General features: G+C 41.5%; 1 protein-coding gene across 1 annotated transcript in view; it reads right to left on the bottom strand.

Moving 5' to 3' along the window:
- Positions 1 to 612: 612 nt before the first annotated feature.
- The window catches only part of GUCY1A2 (guanylate cyclase 1 soluble subunit alpha 2), a 207,739-nt gene continuing 183,677 nt past the window's right edge, over positions 613 to 24,674 (bottom strand). Inside the window, exon 8 of the mRNA XM_060771014.2 lies at positions 613 to 1,555. Coding sequence (XP_060626997.2) covers positions 1,348 to 1,555 — 208 coding nt within the window. The 3' untranslated portion in view covers positions 613 to 1,347. The remainder of the gene's footprint in view (positions 1,556 to 24,674) is intronic.

Genomic DNA, 24,674 nt, shown 5'->3' on the forward strand with positions numbered 1-24,674 from the left:
TCACAAGAAAAATAAATATCTAAGTGGTGTTATTGAAGAACCCCAATAAAATAGCTTCTATTGTTTTAATGATGATGATGATGATGATGATGATGATGATGATGATGATGATGATGATAATAATAGCAACCACCTGTCAAAATTGAATAGATAACCATAAATGTACAGAAGCAGGCTAGCCTCACATTTGTTACAGCATGTGGTGTTTTGTCCAGAAAGTTAAATGTATAAAAATAGGTAAAATCCCTACAATATTATATATGGAATTATATTTCCTTCTGCCAGGAAGGTTATAAATGATCTCTACAGTATTTGTATGAAGTAGTTTTAAGTTTAAAAAGCAACTCAGAAGCATTCTTACCATTAGCAAATACCATTTTTATATGCAGGATTGCATCCAAAACTGAGCTATCGGTTTAGTTGGTGCACATTTTAAAGAATTATCCACCATGTCCTGCAGCTGTAACTTTTACAAGCATTTTACAAGCATTTTACACATGAAGGGAGCCTTTTCCATTTTGGCTGCCATTAATGAAGGGCATTTAAAGCAATATATATGAAGCAATGTCTTCAAAAGCAACCATTCTCTCAGTTCCAAACAGAACGAAGCAATCCACTAAGCATGTAGTTTATTTCAAGGGATTTTGCCAAGGACACTGAGGCTGAAATTCAATGTAGTGGCAAAATGACACACCCCTCAATTACCCATAGTTCCCAATCTCACCTAAAATCTTGCTTTACAGTTTTTCTAGACCTGTGAAGCAGATCTTGAGAGACAAAGTGGCTCGAAGACATAATGAGATTCACTTTCCTTCTCTTTGGATTGACAGAAGCAGCTCCATCAGAAAAATACCTCTCCAAATTGTCACTGCATTGGTGGTAAAAAATTCAAAATGTTGTTGGTCTACAAACCCCATCAGCCCTGGCCATAGTGGCTGAGAGATGATGGGAATCACAGCCTACCAACATCTAGATAGCCACAAATAGTCAGCCCAGCTTAGGAGAACATGTCTCCATTTCCCATTCAACATCAAGTCCATTTGGATTCCTTTCTTAGCCCTACAATGACTCTCATGACAAAGAGAAGCTCTATCAACACAGTAGTCCTTTTTTGTTTAATATGATCTGTGTGTGTGTTAAACATCTCTGCCCCCTCCCTTGCCCCTTTCCAGTTTGTTTACTGATAGCAGTCACCCACCTTTAAAAAGAATTATTGCCTGACATTTCACAGAGCTTTTTTCTGCTTGCTTGGAACAATGCAGTGAAACAGAAAGAATCTCCTCTTTCCTGTCATGACCCAGTTCTGGGCTTGTGCTTTTTTGATGAGTCTTTGATCCGCAGTGGGCCTCATAGGCTGGTTTCCCGGAGGAACATGGTGCCAATGTTGTAGGAAATCTTTCTCACTCTGGCAGATGTGACAGAGGACTTTGGCTGCTTCTGACCAGTTCTGACCTCCAGGAAATAACAAATCCCAGGGATTTCCTTTGGAAAGTTATCTGGAAGCTCTTCACGGGACCGAGGAATGAAGACAAAATTTTCTTCCTTCTTCAGAAGCCTGGGGATGGGATGGGATGGGATGGAAAGAAGAGACAAAAGAAGGTCACCAGTGAACTATAGTCCTAAAAACAGTGGAAAAGACCATTCTTATAACCTTTAAGAAGATGTCTGAAGGTGAATAAACATTATTTGCACTCACCCGCATTAAACGTTTTTTCTTTATTTAAAGCATTTGTGAGTTACCTCTCCACCCACAACAGGTTGAGAATACCTTATCCAGAATTCGAAAATGCAAAATACTTCAAAAAACCAAAATTCTCCACATGGGTGGCTAAGATAATGATACCTCTGTTTTGCAATGGTTTGATGCACACAAACTTTGTTTCACCCTCAAAAATTATATAAAGTATTTTATGAATATTCAGGCTATGCCTTTAAGGCATCTATAAAACATAAATTAGTTTTATGTTTAGACTTGAGTCCCATTACTAAGACATTTCATTGTATAGTTATAGGCAAATACAGATATTCCAAATTCTGAAAAAATCAAACACCTGAAACATTTCTGATTCCAATAATTTTGGATAAGGGATACTCAGTTTATATTTAAGATTCTTTTGGACTTTGAGTTATTTCTGCATAAAGAAAAAGCAGATAAAACATTTTACTTCTTGAATAAATATGTCTGAATATTCATAAACTGGTGCAGAAGATTAATGTTGAAAATGAAGAGTTGGTGCAGGCAGAGGATGATGTGAAAATAGAGTGCTGTTACCTTCCTGCCGAAGCGGTACCTATTGATCTATTCACATTTGCATGTTTTTGAACTGCTAGGTTGGCAGAAGCTGGTGCTAACAGTGGAAGCTCACCCCACTCCCCAGATTTGAACCAATGACCTTTTGGTCAGCAAGTTAAGCAGCTCAGCGGTTTAACCTACTGCACCACAGGAAGGCAGATACAGAAGAGCAATTACTATTCAGGATGAGGATAATAGTACAGTTGCTTAGCAAGCACCTGGGGTCCACTTTCACTTATTACTAAATGTGCAGGTACATGCATTATGGACATCTTGAGCCATTTGATTAGCAAACATCTTCCCCCATCATGGGTAAGTGGGTGGGGGAGGATGATTAGGTGTTTTGTGCATTTAATTTTGTTCTGTACCAAAGATATTGAAAGGAATCATTCTTTAGAAATGGTGAAAATAGTAAATCACATATTCCTTAAAATGGTGATCATGCACTACAGAAACAATGTTCCTCATTTTCTTTTACTATGATCCTTCCTTTTTTTTCTTTCTTTCTGAGAAAAGGGAGATACAGAGGGGGAAGAGAAAGACAGATGAATCAGTTGATGGAAGTTGAAACAATAGATGTAAAACAGATGGTGATGCCCCTTGGTATTGAATTTTAATTATGTATCTGTTCATTTGTATATACACTGAAATAGATTATTAAATAGCTGTGAATGATGAACAATGGTGCTTTTCAGTTTTATTACCATTGTTCTGTTTGTTTTTGATGGTAAACAAAGGGTGTTCAATTCAACTAGCAATTTGATTAATGAGATGGTGTAGTGGCATGTATTTGGGTTTGATCTGACATTCATCTGTTTAAACATTTATTCTCTGCCTTCCCATTTGAAAACAAAATGCTTAAGGTAACCCCCAAATGAATGCATTGTTTTTTTTTCACAAAATAGCAAACATGTAATACAAAACTAGCTAGATTGTATTGTGTTTATTTTTTGTGAATTTAAAATTTTGTAATAAGCACTTCTGTTTGTTTTGCAAAGATTTTGAACTTCATAAGAAAGCAACTAGCATTGAGCTATACTAAAGTTTAATGTTCCTCTTGTGGTTTATGAGGAACATGTCCAATATTTCCTTTACATGTTGCTGATAGAAAAATGTCCCATAATTGTTAAACCATCTCCTTGAGTCTGCTAAGTGGAGAAGAGATGTTTAGCTTTCTGGAGCATTTATTTTCTAATACCACATTGTCTTATGACTGAACGTGGATGCAGGTCTGCAGCCAGAAGCAACTGGTACCATCTATGTTCAGCAGGGCAGTGAATCACTTTGGATTTTAGCACAAATTTTAAATGCTGCTCCATACTGATGAATCTATTTTGGGGATAGGATTCAGCACCTTGGATAATTCTGGTGAAACCCCAGAGTGGTTTCTCCACCTCACTGAGACTCCAGCCACCATGATCTCTAATGCCATTTCTGCCCTCTTGTGAGATTGGCATCTCTTTGCCTTACAGATCGAAATGCTTCTTTCTGCACAACTCCTGACTAGGGGTGGAAAGAACAATACAAATATTTGGAAAATTGTAGAAAAGCATCTTGCTCTATGGTCATGAAGCCCTCACAAGGAGAATCCTTTACTTAGAAGAATCTTTGCTTTGGGATTTTTTTATACACAAATAGAACAGCAAATAACATTTCCTATGCATTAAATATTATTTTCTGTGCAAAAGTACAAATTAGTTTCCCAGCTAATCAAGACAATGGCTAAAAAGGGCATATTGTTTTCTTTAAGAATGAAATTAGAAAGCTATTACAGCCCCACTCCCAACCACTTTCCTGGTGTGGTCCTTTTTTTTAAAACACTATCAACTCAGGCAACGGAATAAAAGGATTCCCTGAAACACAAAAAGAATAAAAGGGTCAGAAACTCTACACAGTAAAGTGCATATCTGTGTTTCAGGTGTGATATGTGTTCCTCACTGCCCTGACATTTCAGATAATGGCAAGTGCCTGAAATGTCACAATGGTGCCATCATTATGCTGAAGCATGATAAACGTGGAAGCAAATTGTACTTCACAGATGTGACTTCTCTGCAATGGAGAAAAATATCTCTGATACCCAGAGTATATATGTGACAGTGCCCCAAACATCCCCCTTTTTATTAGTCTAATACTTTAGGAAAATATTAGAAGGAAACCTGGTTTCAGATAGGGCAGTCATACATCAGAGGTGTGTATTAGATTCAACAGTAAGTATCCATAACACATTTTGTTTGAACAAACAACTATAAGAAGGTGGAGCAACAGCCCTAGTTAGAATGCACATTACCAAGTGCCATTGTGTGACTTTAAGCCATTTCTGACATGATAACTCTAAGATGAATTTATTATGGAATTTTCTTGGCAAGATTTGTTCTGAGAAATTTGCCTTTGTTTTTGTCTGAGACTATGAGAGATTCCACCTATGAGGGATTCCACATTAGGAAAAAATATCCTCTGAGTATGAGCTGTCTGACAGCAGAATATGCTGCCTTGGAGTATGGTGAAGTTACTTCCCCTGGAGGTTTTCAAACAGATATTGGATGGCCCTCTTTCACAAGTGCTTTGATTTTATGTTCATGCATGGCAAGGGCTTGGACTGGGTGACCCTGTGGTCTCTTCCAGCTCTATGATTCAATGATTCTATGACTTGCTCAAGGTCACCCAGAAGGTTTCCATAGGTGAGTTTCAAACCTCTATACATGCACCATTTAAAAATAATGACATTCCTCTTGCAACAGATATTATTTCCTCATGTTGCCAGACTACTGTTGCCACCTCTAGTAGTGCCATGCCATTTTGGTTAGATAAAGCACACTGTGAATATAGCGCTAAAGGATTTGCTCAGAAAACAAATTACTGCGATGTTCTTCAACATTGGTCAAAGGGGAACCTAGTCAAGTCTGACTATCTCAGCATGCAACACCTTCCTTTTTTATGTCAAAGTAAAAAAAAATAAACTAGGAAAGTGGCTAGGCTTTTTGAAAATCTTGTGTAGTGAAGTATGAAATATTTTACTCTGGATTCTAAGTGGTTCATTTTCCTACTAGTGTCTTAAAAGATAAATTGGGAGCCATGTCTGAGTGGATGGCCCAATTTTATTCAGTGAGAAAGGGAGAGAAATTAAAAACAGCTTACTAGCGGTTATAATGAAGAATAAATATGGGTGAATTGGGAATAAAGCCCAAAATCTTTGACTCAGAATTCTACAAATGCCATAATTTGGCAGCACAGTTCTGATGAAGTACTGGTCCTTTTTACTCAATCAAAATAGTTGTTAATCTAAACTAAAGAAGGTCAGTTTAATCAGCTATTGAATGGGAAATCAGTACATTCAGCACTTACTCCCCTTCCCTGTCCCTCTGTGCCGCACTTTATTATCGCTAAGTAGAGCACTTTAGACCTAGCACTTTATTTAGATCTGCACTTTATTAATGTGCCTTTAGACCTTGCACCTTGCTAATGTGCTTTTATGAATGTGTGCTGCTGCTAACTAATTACGGTTATTACGATCACCGACGAACTGCTCCTAACTCTATGCACTTTAAGAACTGCTCCGTTGTAAGAGTCGGAACATCAACCACCATCTGTATTGCTGCTACCCATGTGGCCCCCTGCCCCCCTTTGTGTATTGTTCCTGTTGCTTTACTGTAGCGGAGGGGGCAAAAGGGGTGAAGTTCTGGAGCCTGTGATTGAAGATGTGGGGGGGAGGGGGGAGGTGGGGGAGAGGGGATGTTGGCAAGAGCCTATAAGCATAACAACAAGCGCAGGAGAAAGTAATCTTATGGTTCGGAACTGCGGCATAGAGGGGGGGGAGGTGTTCCACTAGCCGAGGGGCCCCCATAGAGGTCGTGGTGGGAAGGAGGAGATGCGGGAGAAGGAGACCTCGAATTCGGCTTAATTCGGACCGCTTAGCCAAATTGACTATTCCCAATCGGTCTCCTAAGGTAAATTGGTGTAACCAGGTGAGCGGGCCCTCTAGCTTGAAGGTGGTGTTGTTGAACGCCAGATCTGTCAACGGAAAAACAACTTGGATCCAGGATTTAATCCTGGAGGAGCGGGCAGATCTGGCGTGCATCACGGAGACCTGGCTGGATGAAGCGGGGGGCGTAAACCTCTCCCAGCTCTGTCCTCCAGGTTTCTCCGTGCAACACCAACCAAGAGCCGGAGGACGGGGAGGCGGTGTCGCAGTGGTCTATAGAGATTCCATCCATCTAACCAGGAGCCCCATCCCGCAGACCACAAATTTTGAATGCGTCCACCTGAGGGTGGGTGACCGGGACAGAATAGGGATTCTGCTAGTGTACCGTCCACCTCGCTGCACTACAGTCTCCCTACCTGAGCTAGCGGGGGTGGTCTCGAGCCTGGCGGTGGAGTCCCAACGGCTCCTTGTGCTGGGGGACTTCAACATCCACGCCGAGGCAACCCTCACAGGTGCGGCTCAGGACTTCATGTCCGCCATGGCAACCATGGGGCTGTCCCAACGAATAACTGGCCCCACCCACTGTGCTGGACACACATTGGACTTGGTTTTCTGTCAGGGATGGGAGCAGGGTGGCGGTGTGGAGGAGTTGTCTAGCTCTCCGTTGCCATGGTCCGACCACTTCCTGATTAGATTTAGACTCACTGCGCCCCCTAACCTCCGCAAGGGTGGAGGACCCATTAGGATGGTCCGCCCCAGGAGGCTAATGGATCCGAGTGGATTCCTGACGGCTCTTGGGGAGTTTCCCGCCGCCGCGGTAGGTGATCATGTCGAGGCCTTGGTCGCTCTCTGGAATGGGGAGATGACCAGGGCTATTGACAAGATCGCTCCGGAACGTCCCCTCTCGAGTAACCGAGCTAAACCAGCCCCTTGGTTTACTGAGGAGCTGGCAGCGATGAAGCGAAAGAAGAGGGTTCTAGAGAGCGTGTGGCGCTCAGACCCAAGCGAGTCAAACCGAACACGGTTTGTGTCCTTTTTAAGGGCATATGCCGCGGCAATAAAAGCCGCAAAGAAAACCTTCTTTGCAGCCACTATTGCGTCTGCAAAAAACCGTCCGGCGGAGTTGTTTCGGGTTGTCAGAGGTCTTTTAACTCCCCCAACCTCAGGTGGGAGCCCTGACAACTCGGCAGCACGCTGTGAAGCATTTGCTCGGTTCTTTGCAGACAAAGTCGCTTTGATCCGCTCTGGGCTGGACGCCGCATTAGACGCAGTCTCTGTGGATGTGACACAAGCACCTGCTTGTCCGATTTTGTTGGATTCTTTTCAGTTTGTGAAACCCGAGGATGTGGACAAGATACTTGGAGGAATGAGACCCACCACGTCCATCCTAGACCCCTGCCCATCCTGGCTTCTGAAAGAGGCCAGAGGGGGATTGGCCGAGTGGGTAACGGTGGTGGTTAATGCCTCCCTTCGGGAAGGCAAGATTCCAGCGAGCCTAAAACAGGCTGTTGTAAAGCCGCTGTTGAAGAAACCATCACTCGACCCCACTAAATTGGACAACTTTCGGCCTGTTTCCAATCTTCCCTTCTTGGGCAAAGTCATGGAAAGCGTGGTGGCCTCACAACTCCAGGTATTCTTGAGAGACACGGATATTCTGGATCCGGCACAGTCTGGTTTCAGACCGGGACATGGTACCGAGACGGTCTTGGTCGCCTTAGTGGATGATCTGCGCCGGGAGCTAGACAGGGGGAGTGTGTCCCTGTTGGTGCTCCTGGACCTCTCAGCGGCCTTCGATACCGTCGACCACGGTATTCTTCTGGGGCGCCTTGCAGAGATGGGTCTTGGGGGCACTGCTTTGCAGTGGCTCCGGTCATTTCTGGAGGGTCGTACTCAGAAGGTGTTGCTGGGGGACTCCTGTTCAGCGCCACAGCCGTTGATCTGTGGCGTTCCTCAGGGTTCCATCTTGTCCCCCTTGCTGTTTAACATCTACATGAAGCCGCTGGGTGAGATCATCCGGAGTTTCGGGGTGCGGTGTCACCTGTACGCAGATGATGTCCAACTCTGTCACTCCTTCCCACCTGCTACTAAGGAGGCCGTCGAAGTCCTGAACCGGTGCCTGGCCGCTGTAATGGTCTGGATGAGGGCGAACAAACTGAAACTAAATCCAGACAAGACAGAGGTACTCCTGGTCAGTCGCAAGGCCGAACAGGGTATAGGGTTACAGCCTGTGCTGAACGGGGTCGCACTCCCCTTGAAGGCGCAGGTTCGCAGCTTGGGTGTGACCCTGGACTCATCGCTGAACCTGGAGCCTCAGGTTTCAGCGGTGACCAGGGGAGCATTTGCACAGCTTAGGCTCGTGCGCCAGCTGCGCCCGTATCTTGGGAAGTCTGACTTGGCCACGGTGGTACACGCTTTGGTCACATCCCGCCTCGACTACTGCAACGCTCTCTACGTGGGGCTGCCCTTGAAGACGGCCCGGAAGCTTCAGCTAGTCCAACGCGCGGCAGCCATGGTGTTAACGGGAGCAGGACGCAGAGAGCATACAACGCCCCTGCTGTCCCAGCTCCACTGGCTGCCGATTCGCTACCGGGCCCAATTTAAGGTGCTGGTATTATCCTACAAAGCCCTAAACGGTTCCGGCCCAAAATACCTTGCAGACCGCATCTCGGCCTATGAGCCCACGAGGGCCTTGAGATCTTCCGGGGAGGCCCTTCTCTCGGTCCCGCCTGCCTCACAGGCACGTCTGGCGGGGACGAGAGAGCGGGCCTTCTCGGTGGTGGCCCCCCGGCTGTGGAACACCCTCCCTGTTGAAGTTAGACAGGCGCCCTCCTTGTTGGCCTTTCGTAGGGGCCTGAAAACATGGCTCTTCGAGCAGGCCTTCAACTGAGAGTATCTTGAACGACACTGGAATGGACTAGGATCACGAAATTTGGCTATGACCCCAGGACTTGACGAAGCGGATTTTTTAGTATAAGTATATGTCATGTTGTATTGTCTGGTTTGTATTGTCTTGATTTATTGTACACTGTCCTTTTTTGTTGCTGTTCACCGCCCCGAGTCGCCCTCGGGCTGAGAGGGGCGGTCAATAAATGCAAAAAATAAATAAATAAATAAATAAATAAATAATTATTGAAAAAGCCATCCCTGGATCCCCTCATATTGACCAGTCTCCAAGATCTTCTCTTAGTTCATAGTTGCTGGCAAAATGGAATCACCCCATGATGCACAGACACTTCTGCCTTGCCAGTGCCTGAAAATGGTGTTTTTGGGAATTGAGTACTACCTGACTCCTAACTGGAGAACACAGGGAGGAAGAGAGGAAAGAACAGGAAAGGAAACAATGTGGTATGGGACGCCAACCCAGAAGACAGGGAAAGATGGTAGGGAACTAAGGAGGATGTTTCCCTCTGCCTTCCTCCTGCCCATCTGATGAAGTCCTTACTGCAACAGCATCACTAGCTGCAAGTCTGTTTCAGGGTGGATTTAAAATGCTATATATTTTAGGTCCAAGTCCTCTGAAAGGCTGTACTTTCTGGTATGAACCTGCTTACATTTTGTGATCTTCTGAAGAGGCCTGCTTTCTATCCCACCACCCTCACCAGTTTATTTGGTGGCAACATGGGAAAAGGTGTTCTTCGTTGCTCTTCCAGGTTCTGGGAACATGCCTTCCATCTTTGTGCAGGGAGAGAAGACCTTTTTATTTAAGCAAGACTTTGACCATTAATATTTCAGGCAGAAAAGGCCTTGTATAAATGTGCTGGTCTTCTTGTTGATATTGCTGCTGCTTTACATGGCTTCGCATTTGGTGATGTATTAATTGTTTTTAACTTTTGTATGGTTCCAATTTTAAGTATGTTATTTTAACTGTTGCAAACCCCCATCAGGCCTAAATTGAGGAAATTTGTTTATTTAGAACATTTATATCCCATCCTATTCTCGACATCCAAAGAGGGACTCAGGGTGGCTTCCAACAATATTAAAACACCAATAAAACACACAATTACATAAAATGATAATAAATATACATTTAAAAACAGTTCACCAGGTTTAAAACTTTAGAAAAGATGGAATATAGTGGTAGAGGAGGAGGAAGAGGAGAAGTGACTAGAGTTAGTGCACAAGGAAATCCTACCAACTTAGCTTGTCACCTGTAGTTGAGATTAACAACATAATATATTTCATGAAGGCCTCCCTTCTAAAAGGAAGGAAGGAAGGAATGTTTTATCAAATTGCTTCCTGTGTGTCTTCAATTTCTATCACAGTGAGGGGTTTTCAGCAAGATCTTTTCAAAGGAGGTTTGCCTTTGCTTTCCTCTCAGAATGAGATTGTTTGACTTGCCCAGAGTCGCCCAGCAGGTTTCCATGGCTGAGTAGGTCTCCAGGTCTCCAGAGTACTAGTTCAATGCTCAAACCTAAACAAGCTTAAGGGGAGGTTTCCACTGTCAGTCTATTAGAAGTGGAGAGTTTTTTCATTATTGTAAAGGAAAACTGATACATTATTCATGTTGAGGCCAGCCAGACAAACCAAGAGTTAATGCAAACATTGTGCCCATTGGAGCAATTCACAGGCTATATCAAGAAGAGAAGCAATGACTAAATAAGCAATACTCTGCTTGGGGATTATGTTTTTTTTGGAACCAGCTGTCCCTGCCAGGCACCTGTCTCCGAGCATTATTCCAAATCCAAGCAAGATGCTTGGCACTCTCAAGCTGGATAGCAAAATCTACTCCTTCAGCTGAAAACATTATATGGAAGCTTACATTTCAGCATCATGCAGTTCTAATCCCTCAGTGTGCTTTGTATCAACCATATAGCATGCATATGATGATATACAACTCCAAGAAACTGGAAATATATTTATCAAATATGCTAACTCTAATTACATTCATGTTGGCTTCCTTTTTCTGTTTTAAGCAAAATGAACAGAGTTACCATATATGTTAATTGTGCTACTCCTCGATATGCTTTTTCTGTTAAAATTTACAAAGATGGCATTTCTCTAAGTGAAAACGTTTCTGTGAAAGAGAAAACTAGGATCAGTATATAATTCACTGCAACTGATTGGGGGAACTATTCAGATAATTGGGAGTTTGTAATGTATTATATGAGATAGAATAGTGTCTTTCAGAGCTCTGTCTTGTCTCCCATGCTATTTAATATCTACATGAACCAGCTGGTAGAGTTTTCAGTATCATCAGTATTCAGATGACACTCAACTTTCCATCTAACTCCAAGGAAGCTCTTCCCCTCATTTCCGTCCTTCCTTCCCCCCCACCGCTTCCTTCCCTCCTTCCCATTCCTCATAGTCCCCGATGGCGGCATCCTTCCTTCCCTGGAGCCAGACGCCGGTGTGCGGGGGCAGCCTAGGCCGGGCGTGGCGGAGGCCGAAGGGCTGTCCTTGGGAGGTACAGAAGGAAGGAGGAGAGAAGGAAAGAAAAAAGGGAAGGGAGGAAAGACGCAGCAAAGGAAAAAGAGAAAGAAGGAGAGAAAGGCGCAGGGAAGGAAAGAAATAAGGAGAAGGAAGGATGAAAGCGAACAGCTAAGGAAGGAAGTAAACAGGTAGAGAAGGAAGAAAGGAAAGAAGAAAACGGAATGAAGGAAGGAGTGAAAGAAGCAGAGAAAGAGGGAGAGAAGGCTGGCCACAGCAACGCGTGGCGGGTAAAGCTAGTAAACCTATATATAATGTCCAAAGTTTTTATTTTTTAATTATATTTCAAGTGTGATGTAAACTATTTTAACTTTTGCTTTTAATACAATTGTTTAATTATTTGTTTTATATAGAAGGGTTTAAACTGTGCTTTGTTTTAATTCTCTGTAAAGCACCAAGTGTAAAGCACTTGAAAAAAGGCATAATATAAAAGAAAATAAAATTTAAAAAATTACTTGTGAAAACAGCAGATAGAAGCTTCACTTATTGTATTGGAAGTAGGGCCCATCTACTCTTCCACATAATTCAGTTTGAAACTGCATTTTATATTCAGGGTAGAATCATATAATGTAATTCAGTGTGGGGTGTTGTGTCGTTTCTGGGTTGTATGGCTGTGTTCTAGTTCAACAACATTGAACTGAATGATATGGCAGTATAGATGGCACCTTAGTTTCCTTTTGAAGGAAGCAGTGAGTACTTTTAAAAAAATGTCTTTCTCCTACAAGAAAGTATTCACAAATGCACAATTTAGAACTTATGCTGTGCATTTGCACATTGTATTTTTTTTTTACAGCAGCATTTGATTATTAGGAAACAGCACATTCACTTGGAAAGTAATATTTCATAGAATCATAGAGCTGGAAGAGCCATCCAATTCAACCCTCTGACATGTAAGTACACATTTTTGCAAATATTCTTTTCATCTCTAGCTGCATGTGACATAAATTATTAATGTTCTGCATGTCTTCTAAGATAGTTTTCAGTTCGTTTAAAGGTCAGAATGATCTAGGTCTAAAATACCAGAAGAAACATATTTTTACATTTGCCACCTTCACCATTCTTAATTTAATGCGTACTTTATTTATGCAGTCTGAATTCTCTGCTAAAGAGCTGTAGCCCATTCCCCTGAACTACAACATTATTAAAGCCCACTACAAGATGATGTATGTTAGCAAGATCATGGGATTCTGTAGGGGAGCTCTATAGGCATTGAAGTGGTATCACACTACTATCTAATAGGCCTGGGTAACAACGGAAAAATTTGTTTCTAAAATCGATTTGTATTTGGGGTTTTTTTTTGTTTCGATATTTAAAATAATTACAAAATTTTCCTTTTAAAAAGTTCGATATTTACGAAATTTCGTAAATGGTAAAAAATTAACGAATCGATTTCCGAAACAATAACGAATTGATTCGTTAATGGCGGACGCTAAAAAACCTCCAAAACCTTCTGAAGCTTCCCTCTCCCTCTGTTGTTGACTGTTGGTGTGATATTATAATTTTTTTTCACTAATTAAACCATAAAACTGGCCCAGACATGCGGAAATAATAACGAAACGACCTCAAAACAATAACGAAACGAATACAATATCGAAATACGAAGCATTTACAAAACGTTTTTGAAAATTCGTTTTTTTAATAATTGCTCCAGAATGTTTCGTTATCGTTTTGTAATTGAAAAAATTAACGAATTATTAACGAATTACGAATTAACGAAACAAAACCGCCCAACCCTACTATCTAATTGTACTGAAAGTAGCATTCCTCTACAGAGGAGGTCTGCCTTGCCTATATCCTAATATTCTTCAAGGTATGTGTTTTAGGTTTTCTAATTTCTGGTAAGTCCACTTTTCTGTATTGTGTGAGAGAGCTGGCATGTGAATGCACATCGATACATCAGACTTGGCAGTTTTGAGTGACATTTGCATGTGTAAATCATACTACAGGAATCAGTTAACAAAGTGTAACATACATACTCTGTTGACTGTTGTGCAAGCAGAATTCCATCTACCAGAATGTTGTGCATTGTGCATTGCTTTATTAACAATGGTATGGGATCAGTGACATGTGTTGGTGTAGCAGAGTGCTGGCAAAATATATCTACCATTTACATTACATAGAGGTAATATTATGAGGGTTGAATTAAAAGTAATGCCTCCACTTTCGTAACTCTTCAACAGATGGCAGTACTGGTATGCAGCAGGTACTGGCTTGTTCAGTAGACTCTTCTGTACAGTTCCATTTTGGCGGGATGCCTTAGGATTGAATGGTTGTGTTGTTAATGTGCAAAATACAGAACCCTGCACAGACAGTCTGTCAATGCGACTTAAGCAACATGTAGTCATTGAATTCTTGACAACAGAAGGTGTCACCCCAAAGGAGATTCATCAGAGAATGCAAGCTGTTTATGGTGATCATGTTGATGTGAGTACTGTGCATTGTTGGGCAAGTAAGTTTAAAGATGTTGAGGTGGGAACATCTGACTTGCGTGACAGAGCTGGATGTCCTGTGACAGCAACCACTGAGCTTCACAAGCAAAAGGTTGACAGATTGATTCAGGACAATCGTCATATCACTCAGAGAGAAATTTCAAGCATAATCGGCATTTCACATGAATGTGTGGATCACATTACTGCTTTACTTGGCTATTGGAAGATCTGCTTCTGATGAAGACGTTGAGAGAACTGTGAGAAGCTGTTGCAGAAACAGAGTGTTGACTTCTTCCGTGATGGCTTCAGAAAACTTGTTCATTGTTGGCAGGAATTTATCCAATTGTCTGATGACAATTTATCCAATTGTCTGGTATTCCCTCACTTATTGTGGATGATCCGTTCCAGGACCACCCATGATAAGTGAAAATCCATGAAGTAAGGATGCTCTGCCTACTTGGCTGTGGGCTCATCCTCTTCACTGAGTTTGCTGCTCATCCCCTTGGAGGCCCCTTGGACAAGTTGATGGCCTCCAAGGCGGTGAGCAGCAGACTTGGCAAAGAGGACGAGACTGTTGCTGAGTGGGCAAAGACAAGCCCCAGGGTAAGGCCTAGCGCCTGGCTTCCCCTCCCTTTCTCCTCGTCCTCCTCCCCCCTCCTGCGGCTCCCCACGGCTTATTGCAGACCCGTGAAACAGCGAGTCTGCAATAAACGAACCGCAATATAGCTAGGGGACACTGTACTGCAAACTGGTAGAGATTTTCCATTTCTTCCATACATGAGAATCAATTTCATTCTCTTGACACATAAGAACACTATTTGCTCTTATATTTTTTTCTTAGTGTGCTATTTGGAATGAGAAATCAATTGCAACCCATCACAGACAATATGTACTCACTGCACCTCTTTGTATTATTAATTGACAAAACACTATGCTTTGTTGCAAACAGAAGTGGGTATACTCCATGTTGCTAGGTGATTAGTTTCAGATCAAAAGTTAGATCTGAAATTGCAAGTAAAGCCAGACTAAACCAGCCAAAGTTATTTATATGGTAATAATCTATCAATTGTGATCACTAGTGTACTTTTAAAAAGGTTTTCTCTCTCATTAGATTTCTCATAGAACTGAACAGTTCAAGCTCTGCTGGCCCACATGTAAGTTCTGAATGTAAAATTCCATATTATAAAACAATTACTGGTTGACTGGTTGACTGGTTACACAATACAGTATATATAACACTGTAAGCCACTAATTAGCAGCTCTAGCTAATATAAACCACTTTGATTTCTCTGCAAGTCCTTCCTTTATATGAGATTCCTACACCTCTAGGCCATCTGGGAAATTACACTCAGTAAAAATATAATTGGAATGTGTAAGTTAACATAATCATGCCATTCTGATATTTTTTTATGTGATGCTTAAGCGGCAAATAACATGATTATCATTTAAAAGGTAAAGGTAACGGTTTCCCCTTGACATTAAATCTAGTCATGTTTGACTCTGGGAGCTGGTGCTCATCTCCATTTCTAAGCGGAAGAGCTGGCATTGTCCATAGATACCTCCAAGACCAGCACGACTACATGGAGTACTCTTACCTTCCCAACGAAGTGGTACCTATTGATCTACTCACATTTCCACGTTTTCAAACTGCTAGGTTGGCAGAAACTGAGGCTAACAACAGGAGCTCACCCCACTCCCCAGATTCCAACCACTGACTGGTCAGCAAGTTCAGCAGCTCAGCAGTTAAATCAGCTGCACCACCATTTATGCCATACAAGTTTTAAAGTTCTCCAGATAGTTTTACACTTCACTCCTAAAATTTCTCATACCTGACTTACACTCTATGCAAACTCCTCACCTTCTCATCCCCTTTTGGCATAGATCCCATTCCATGACATATAGCTATTTCCAGCGGGGCTCTGTGGCAAAAGGGGAGAGGAAGCAGCATACCACACCACTGTGGCAGCAACACTATGGGGCCCCACAGGTTCAGCACAATGTGAATGTATATCTGTAGGTTAATGTGATAAGGTCCTTAGAGCTGACATCTGTGCAATTAAAAGCTGCATCTGGAGGTTCCCAGGTTGGTATCCTCTCAAGGAAGAAAATAACAGTTGTCAAACTTATGATTTCCCAAATGCTTGGGAGACCTGTGCCTCTAACCCCACTGAATGTAGAAGGCTGACTGTACTATCGCAGATCTAGACCAGTAAATTTTACATCAGTTACAAAACAAGCAAACAAAGATCTACTTTGAAGAAGCCAGCCATAGATGAAGGCGAAACGTTAGGAGAAACTGCTGCTTTCACAATCATACAGACCAGAAAAAAGATAACACTCCAAACAAACAAAACTTGTTTGTTCGTCCTAACTCTACAAGTTCTTCTTGTTCCGCTTGTAATGGTCATGCTTGTATTAGACCATTACATGCTTGTATTAGACCATTATGGGATTCATAGGCAACTGGAGATCTCATGAGAGGTCTTCAGATGGCCTTATTTAGGTCTGCTTTATGTGTTCCTGCCCAATCCTGCACTGATTGGCAAACTATAGGAGGAACATTAGGAGGATTTGTTGGTGGTGGCGGACAGCCTAACAGACATTGATACTTGGCAAATATCCAGATACCATCGCAGACCCCCAAAGGCCTCACCAGTTCATTATTCTTCCTGAGGTGTCTTTTGTTTGTTAGAAAATAGATTTTTTGATCCGTGGAAGAATAATGTTGAATATATTTTCTATTTCTCTTTTTTCAGTACATCTTATGAAATGATGCTTCCTTTGTAATTCCAAATTATAAAAAGACAAACATATGCCTTTGGTTTTCCTAGATAAGTAAACACAATATATTTGTGCTTGATACAATTCACAAAAAGGTATAGACACATTGGTGAGTGCACAGAACTGACTGGCATTGACTTCTTCCAGTAGAAAACACAATGTTACCCAAAGGAAACTATTCTTCTTTCAAAAATTAGTATTAACAGGCATAGATAAAAGTTAATATTCTACTACAAAGTTGCTACTCTGTGGAATTTATTTTCTCTTTCCTTATAATTTAACTCCACTAAACATAGCAATAATTTCCCTACACACTTCATTCTGTGTTAACATAACTGACATGAATATAATTTCCCTGCACACTTCATATTGCTCTAGTAACCTGGTTTCTTTCTGTTTTGTAAAAAAAAAAAAGAAACCCAATAACACAAGAGGACCTGGAAACAACATTTACCTGTCAAGAAAGAAATTGCACTGCATTTGCTTTTAGAAAGGAGATTATAGCATGTTAAGACTGTTGAAGAAAGAAAAATAGTGTGAAGGAAAAAACACACAAGTATTCAAACCTGCAATCAAAGAAGTCATAAGATAATATGTATCTCTCCAGCGCAGTGGAGTACAATTTACTCAGAGTCTTAATGATTATGGCCAGTGGAATTCTTATTTGCAAGACATCAGGACACAGAGAACCTTTTTTTACAGGAAGTCTCCAAATTACAAACAAGATTCTGTAGGTTTGTTCTTAAGTTGAATGTATTTGTAAGTCAGAACAGGTAAATTTTTAAGTGTAACTCCATCCATCCCAGTGATGCTTGGAAAAATAGAAGGAAAAAGGAAGAGGGGCCAACCAAGGGCAAGATGGATGGATGGTATCCTTGAAGTGACTGGCTTGAGTCTGAAGGAGCTGGGGGTGGTGGTGGCTGACAGGGAGCTCTGGCGTGGGCTGGTCCATGAGGTCACGAAGAGTTGGAAGCGACAATAACAACCATCCAATCCATCCATCCAAATAAAAGCTTTCAATAGCACAAGGAAGGGTTAACAACTGTGTGATGTTTGTTTTGTTGTGTCCTGTTCAGAAGATTTCTCTGCAGGTTCTGTCCCTGTGATGATTGGATTATGAAATATTTTGCTTGTTGTGGAACCAAGAATGTGTGCAAAAGCTTCAGTTGAGATACCTTTCCCCCATTATAATCTTTTCATGAGTGAATTTCCTTTCCTAGAGATTTCATTCACTTCCTGTTATCTCACCCCAGTTCTTAACTATGAGTTATTTGTTACGTCAGATGTTTGTAACTCAGGGACTGCCTGTATTACATTAGAAGTGATTATGAGGCTTTTCTGATCAACCTCTGGTCTTCTGATCCTCCAGAGCATCAGAGGGCATTGTTGCAGTCACAATCTTTTGGTGACTGGACATGTCATTTCTTGTTGGCTCTTGCTCCATTTTGGGTTTTTTTATGCCCCGCCCCCTCTACTTCACGATGGGGACCCCTCTTCCAAACCTCCCATGCCCAATAGATGATTTTTTAAAAAAACAAACCACCTTTTAATGCAATTTTGCAATTTTAAAACAATATTTCTGGCCAACATTGTTGTTGTCAGAACCTTCAGGATAGGCATGGGCAAACCTTGGCCCTCCAGGAGTTTTTGACTTCAACTCCCATAATTTCTAATGAATGGTCAACTGGCTAGGATTTCTGGGAGTTGAAATCCAAAACACCTGGAGGGCCAAAGTTTGCCCATGCCTGCTTTAGGAGGTTGGGGGGGATCCCAGAAAGCCACACTGGGCACCCATCTACACAGCATTTACCGGGTTAAGAGGGGGTGGGTGGCTACATGATGCTATCTGTAAATCCATGCTGATTCACTGCAATGGATGAAAAACACGGAGTAAAAGGTCCCCTTTTATCCTGACTCCATCCAGAAAATGCACATATTTGCATCACTGTATATCCCTACACTCATGAAAAATACATGATTCCCTTCCCTCCACCCCCTGTGGAGACTGCTCCAGCACACATCTGCTTTTTAAAAGCCTATGCTGTGTGGAAGCACCCTGGATCCTTTAAAGCAGTGTTTCTAAAACTGTGCTCCTTCAGGTGTTTTGGACTTCAGCTTCCAGAAATCCCAGCCAGTTTACCAACTGTTAGGAATTGTGGGAGCTGAAGTCCAAAACATCTGGAAGAGCACAGTTTGTGAAACACTGCTTTAAAAGCCCACAGACAACCTGTGCTAATCCTACACAACTGACGACGCAACCAGACAATGATTTGATATGGAGACGCTTTGATAATGTTTTTAAATGCTGTGTACATTTTTTTTGTTTATATTGTTGTTAGTATTTTAAAGTATTTATGATTGTTAACCGCTCCGAGTAGCCCTTGGGCTGAGAGGGACGGTATATAAATGTAGTAAATAAATAAATAAATAAATATGTTCTAATCCTCCTCCTACATGATGTTGATGGAGGAAGGAGGACATGGAATAGGATTGGCATTTTCTTAATATTCCCATATTTATTTATTTAGAACATTTATACCCCATCCTTCTCAACCACCAAAGAGGGACTCAGGATGGCTTCCAACAGGTGTAACATAAAATACAATTAGCATACATTAAAACAGTTAAAAATATACATTAAAACAGTTTGCCGGTTCAAATCATCATCCAAATCTGTCCATCGTGGTCCACTAAAACCTTATCTTCACCAGTAAATCAGTCTATTCTGCAAATGCTTGATCCTACAACCAGGATTTGAGTGTTTTCTGGAAGATCAGGAGGGCTGGGGCAGATCTAATCTCATAAGGGAGGGAGAGCCACAGCCGAGGAAAACAAAATATATCACACATATTATGCTGGAAAAATGTATCACACAAATAACCACACTTTCTCAGAGTGGTACCCAGGTTTTAGAAGTCATAGAATCATAGAATTGGAAGAGACCTCATGGGCCATCCAGTCCAACCCCCTGCCAAGAAGCAGTAAAATTGCATTCAAAGCACCCCCGACAGATGGCCATCCAGCCTCTGTTTAAAAGCCTCCAAAGAAGGAGCCTTCAGTACACTCTGGGGCAGAGAGTTCCACTGCTGAACAGCTCTCATAGTCAGGAAGTTCTTCCTAATGTTCAGATGGAATCTCCTTTCTTGTAGTTTGAAGCCATTGTTCCGCATCCAAGTCTCCAAAGCAGCAGAAAACAAGCTTGCTCCCTCCTCCCTAAGACTTCATCTCACATATTTATACATGGCTATCATGTCTCCTCTCAGTCTTCCTCCTGTGATGTAAATCCTTGCACATGCATAGGAGTGTTACCTAGCAGGGCCCATTAACTTAGATCTTTAAATTGCTAGTGGGAAATGGCATTGATGGTTATACAATGGAAGAGTGAACACTTGTGCAACATTTTTAGCTCTGCGTGTCTTATGTTGTAATCCATTTCTGCAATATAGGAAATTTAGAAAATTAGCTACTGTAATTTTATGCTGTGAATAGAATCTCAGTTATAGTTCTATCATCTGAATGGGGAAGAACTTATTTAAGGATAACAATTAAATCCAGGACAAGAAAGTATGCTAAAATTCATTTAAATATCCGCTGAGTTTTATAACATGCCTGTAGAGGTCTGTGTTTTGTGAAAGATAAAGTGATGGTAGGAACCAAAGCCTGACTCATAGAAAACTGAAATGAGACATCCAGTTTTATTCTGTAGGTAATTGGGCTTTTTTATTAGTGTTATTATTCTGAAGAGATTCAAAGGCAACTAATGTAAATCTTTCTGACTTACATCTTGACTTTCTTGAGAGGTGCAAATTGGAGCAGGGCTGCCCAAAGTTCAGCACAGTTACTAGGCAACAGCAAATGTTATATTTATATTTTTAAAATCTTGCTTCCATCAGAGAGAAACCATAGACATTGAAAGCTAACAAAGGTCATTTTCAAATGTGATTATCATGTGAAAGAAGCTGTTGGCTGCTTCTGATACATATTGTAAGACAACTTTTCATCTGAGAACCTGTCCTTGGCTATGTGTAATGCTAACATTTATAATCTGTATTGTGGTTATGGATAGAAACAAACAGCTATTCCTTTAAAGGTTTGTGTGTGTGTGTGTGTGTGACAGGAGCAACTTGAGAAACTGCAAGTCGCTTCTGGTGCAGTTCGCTTCTGGTGCAAGAGAATTGGCTGTATGCAAGGAGGTTGCCCAGAGAACACCCATCATGTGGGAGGCTTCTCTCTTGTCCCGGCATGAGAAGCTGGAGTTGACAAATGGAAGGTCAGCCTGCTCCCTGGATTTGAACCACTGACCTTTCGGTCAACAGTCCTGCCGACACAAGGGTTTAACCCATTGTTCCACTGGGGGCTCCTCCTTTATAAGATGGGCCTAATTGATTCACAGGTAAGACTGGAAAAATGCCAGACCAGATATAGAAATATAACATGATGTTTGCAGCTCTGCAGGGGCATAAATAAAATCTAAGAATATGAGAAGGGTTCTATTGGGTTTGGCCAAATGTCTCATCCTGATGCCGATGGAATCAAACAAAGACCAAGCAAATGCTTCTGGAAAGTACAGAATCAGGATGTAAATACAACAACCTGAATCCTACTGTTAATCCTGACTAGAGTAGACACATTGATTCATTGGGGTTTATTACTTGTTGAATCACCATTAAATAATTTATTGAATGGTTGTCCCCATCTTTAAAAAAAAAGGTGGAGGTGGGGTAGGGAAACAAGTCATACCAGACTAACCTATCTACCTTTTTGGTGGGTAGTGTTACATGTTACAAGCTTGGTAGATGAAGGGAATGCTGTGGTTGTCAGGCTGATCAGCATATCTTGATTTCAGTAAGACTTTCTCACAAAGAAGCTAGCAAAATGAGATTATATCGAAACATTAGGAAGAGTTTATTGGGGCCCCTTCTACACTGCCAGATAATCCAGTTTCTGATTCCAGATGAAGTGGATTATCGAGCAATGTAATCCAGTTCAAAGTAGATAATATGGGATCAGATACTGGATGATGTGGCAGTGTAGATCCAACCTGAGAGAAATAAGTTCAGAAGTGGAATTTGTTTCCTCAGAGTGTGGTAGAGTCTCCTTCTCTGGAGGTTTTTAAACAGAGGCTGGATGGTCATCTGTTGGGAATGCTTTGATTGAGTGTTGAACCAGATGGCTGTTGTGATCTCTTCCATGATTCTACTCTACCAATAGGATGCCTGCCAGCATCCTTTCCAAAACCTATCCACTATCATAATTCAGCCATTGGATTCATTGTTATAATTGACTGACTAGGGGTTAAATGCTTTATCAGGGAAGCATACTGGGATTAGAAAGCATAGAGGTTGCCATAGTTGTAATGATCTTAGACAGAATATATGTTAGTTCAAATATGGGTGAACTTACTGAATTTAGAATAAGATATTTGCATGTGGGAGTAAGTCTTCAGAAGAACTGTGATGTCACCCAAAGCCCACTCAACACTTTTCAGTTAAAGCCAGTTGCATGTTTATCTGAAAGTCATGGAGGATGGTAGATCAAGGGTCACTAGCTCATCTTTTCAGCCTAACCACTTTAACATTTTAATAAACATTTAGTTCACATTGGCAAACAAACAAATTGCAGAGAACCAAAATAAGCATTTGCTTAGATTAGCAAATGGGGCAGTGGAAGGTGGGGGTAGCTATTGAGTTTTCTCAAATGTCAGAGCAATTAATGATTACATCCATCTACATCCTAGAGCACTTTGCTATAGGTATTATAGAGCCTTTAATTTCCACCACAATAATTCATCCAGTTTTCAAAATCAGAGAAATTATCACTAAAATAAGCAATTATTTCAGTTTCACACCTCACTGGCTGAGTTTTTAGAAAAGCAGTTACCTGAACTGTCTGTCTTTTGAAAAATATATAATAACAGGAATGACTTGTTTACAAAGCTAGCCACATTGCATAGATATTAACAAGATGAACCTTTTCAATATTAAATCTTTCAGGGTACCTTGGCTAAAGAATCTTGCTCCCGTAGGTTCACAATGGACTGTAAAGAAATCATTTGAGTACTATCTTGATTCAAGAAGAATAATGCAGGCTCTGAAACAAGTGTTCCCAGTGTGATTCCTGCCATCACACTTGATCTATCTAGGATTTAAGAAGCTCCCCAGCAAGATTCAGACCATAGATCTGCCCAGAATGATCTCTTCTGCCTGTCATCACAGAGAGAGCAGGGGGAGAGATAGAGGGGGGGGGGAGAGGGGGGGGGACAAATGCATGGGTGTCAGGAGCTGATTCACCCTGCAAGACCCATCTGTAGGCTGTAGCTTCCCCACAGTAAGCCCCAGTACCTCAATTGCAACCTCTCAAGCTGGTGACAGAGGGAGTATTTTCATCCTTCTGGAGAGCTTTTTGTCTGATTTGGAGGAAAAATTGCCCAACAGTTTTCTAAAATGTTTGAGGGGAAAACCTTTAGGAAACTGATGGAGACTTTCAAAGGCCCAAAAAATGGGGTCCAAAATGCACCATGTGCACACTAGGAGCTAGGTTACTTAATTTTTTAAAAAAGGTATTGTAATTTAACTTGCCATCTTCATGCAAAGCGTACATACTACCACTGAACTGTATCATAACACATGAGATCATCCATGCTAGACCAAAGGCATGGTCCAGAATTTGGTTCGCACAATGGCCAACCAAAGACATACTAGAGGTGTAGGTGAAACAATATGGCTCTGCTTGGGTTAGTTTAGTAAAATACAGGTTTTAGAATTGTCATGTCTTCACTTGTAGGGAATTTCCTCCTGAAAAACAGGGGAAGGTGACACCAGCATATCTTGTTCCTTCCAGGACCAAAGTATCAGGACATACTGACATGAAAGGGGATTGTAGATGATACTGAGCGTGTTGTATGTCTTGAAAGATAAGCAAATTATCTGCTAGGAATGTTAATTTGGGATTTTGCCTCAGGATAACATATGAGGGATTGCAGGGTGGGTAGGGAAAACAAAAAACAGTTGGCAACATTTAGAAAAATATATGCAAATTTGTATGAAGTGATGTTGTAACTGTCACTCTGTCCAAATTCTGCTCTGTCAGGGTGTAAGACAGAGGTGTATTTCTTTCCACGAAGTTGAATACTTCATAGGCCAGCATAAACTGCTAATCTGTCTTGGTTGACCAGGAGAAGAAATTCCACTTTTGAAACTCAAAACCATGCCCCCAAGATGTTAAAGCAGGGCATTAATGGTTCTCCAACTGCTGATGGCACCAGACTCCCATCAGCCTTTGCCTTTAAAAAAGTAGCAGAACTGGGAAAATTAAGCAGTTCTATAGATTTGTTGCTGGCAGGAGATGACTATATCTAGCCTTGCAGGATCTATCGACACGGTTCTTGCTCCGTTACAGGTAATCCGTATTTCCAGCAGGACAGTGGTGTCAACCTGTCTATTCTTTGGTGAGCTACAGAACACAAATTGACAATTTTCATTGACCTTCCAATATGTCACACATACGTATCTGAATCACAATATGTCTGCTGGGTAGAAGTGAGGCATTTGGGGAAGAAAGTCAATTTAGGGTGTTATTGTGATTTCTTGTCTTTTGGTGGAAATAGTTTTAGAGTCACACCTAAAAATATTTTAAAATGGAGGGTTCAGGGAATTGGTGGGAAGGCTTAAGTTTCTGCAACTGTAGTGCATGAAATTATTTGATTCTTACTGGCAGCCACAATCCAGCAGAGTCTCTGAAAACAGAGCATATAACCTATTATGGTCAAGGGAAAGAGCCACTTTGAGGATGACAGGTTTTGTTATTTTTAATTGCCCACAATGTA

This window comes from Anolis sagrei, chromosome 3 (genome assembly GCF_037176765.1).
Source record: "Anolis sagrei isolate rAnoSag1 chromosome 3, rAnoSag1.mat, whole genome shotgun sequence".
Classification (NCBI taxonomy): domain Eukaryota; kingdom Metazoa; phylum Chordata; class Lepidosauria; order Squamata; family Dactyloidae; genus Anolis; species Anolis sagrei.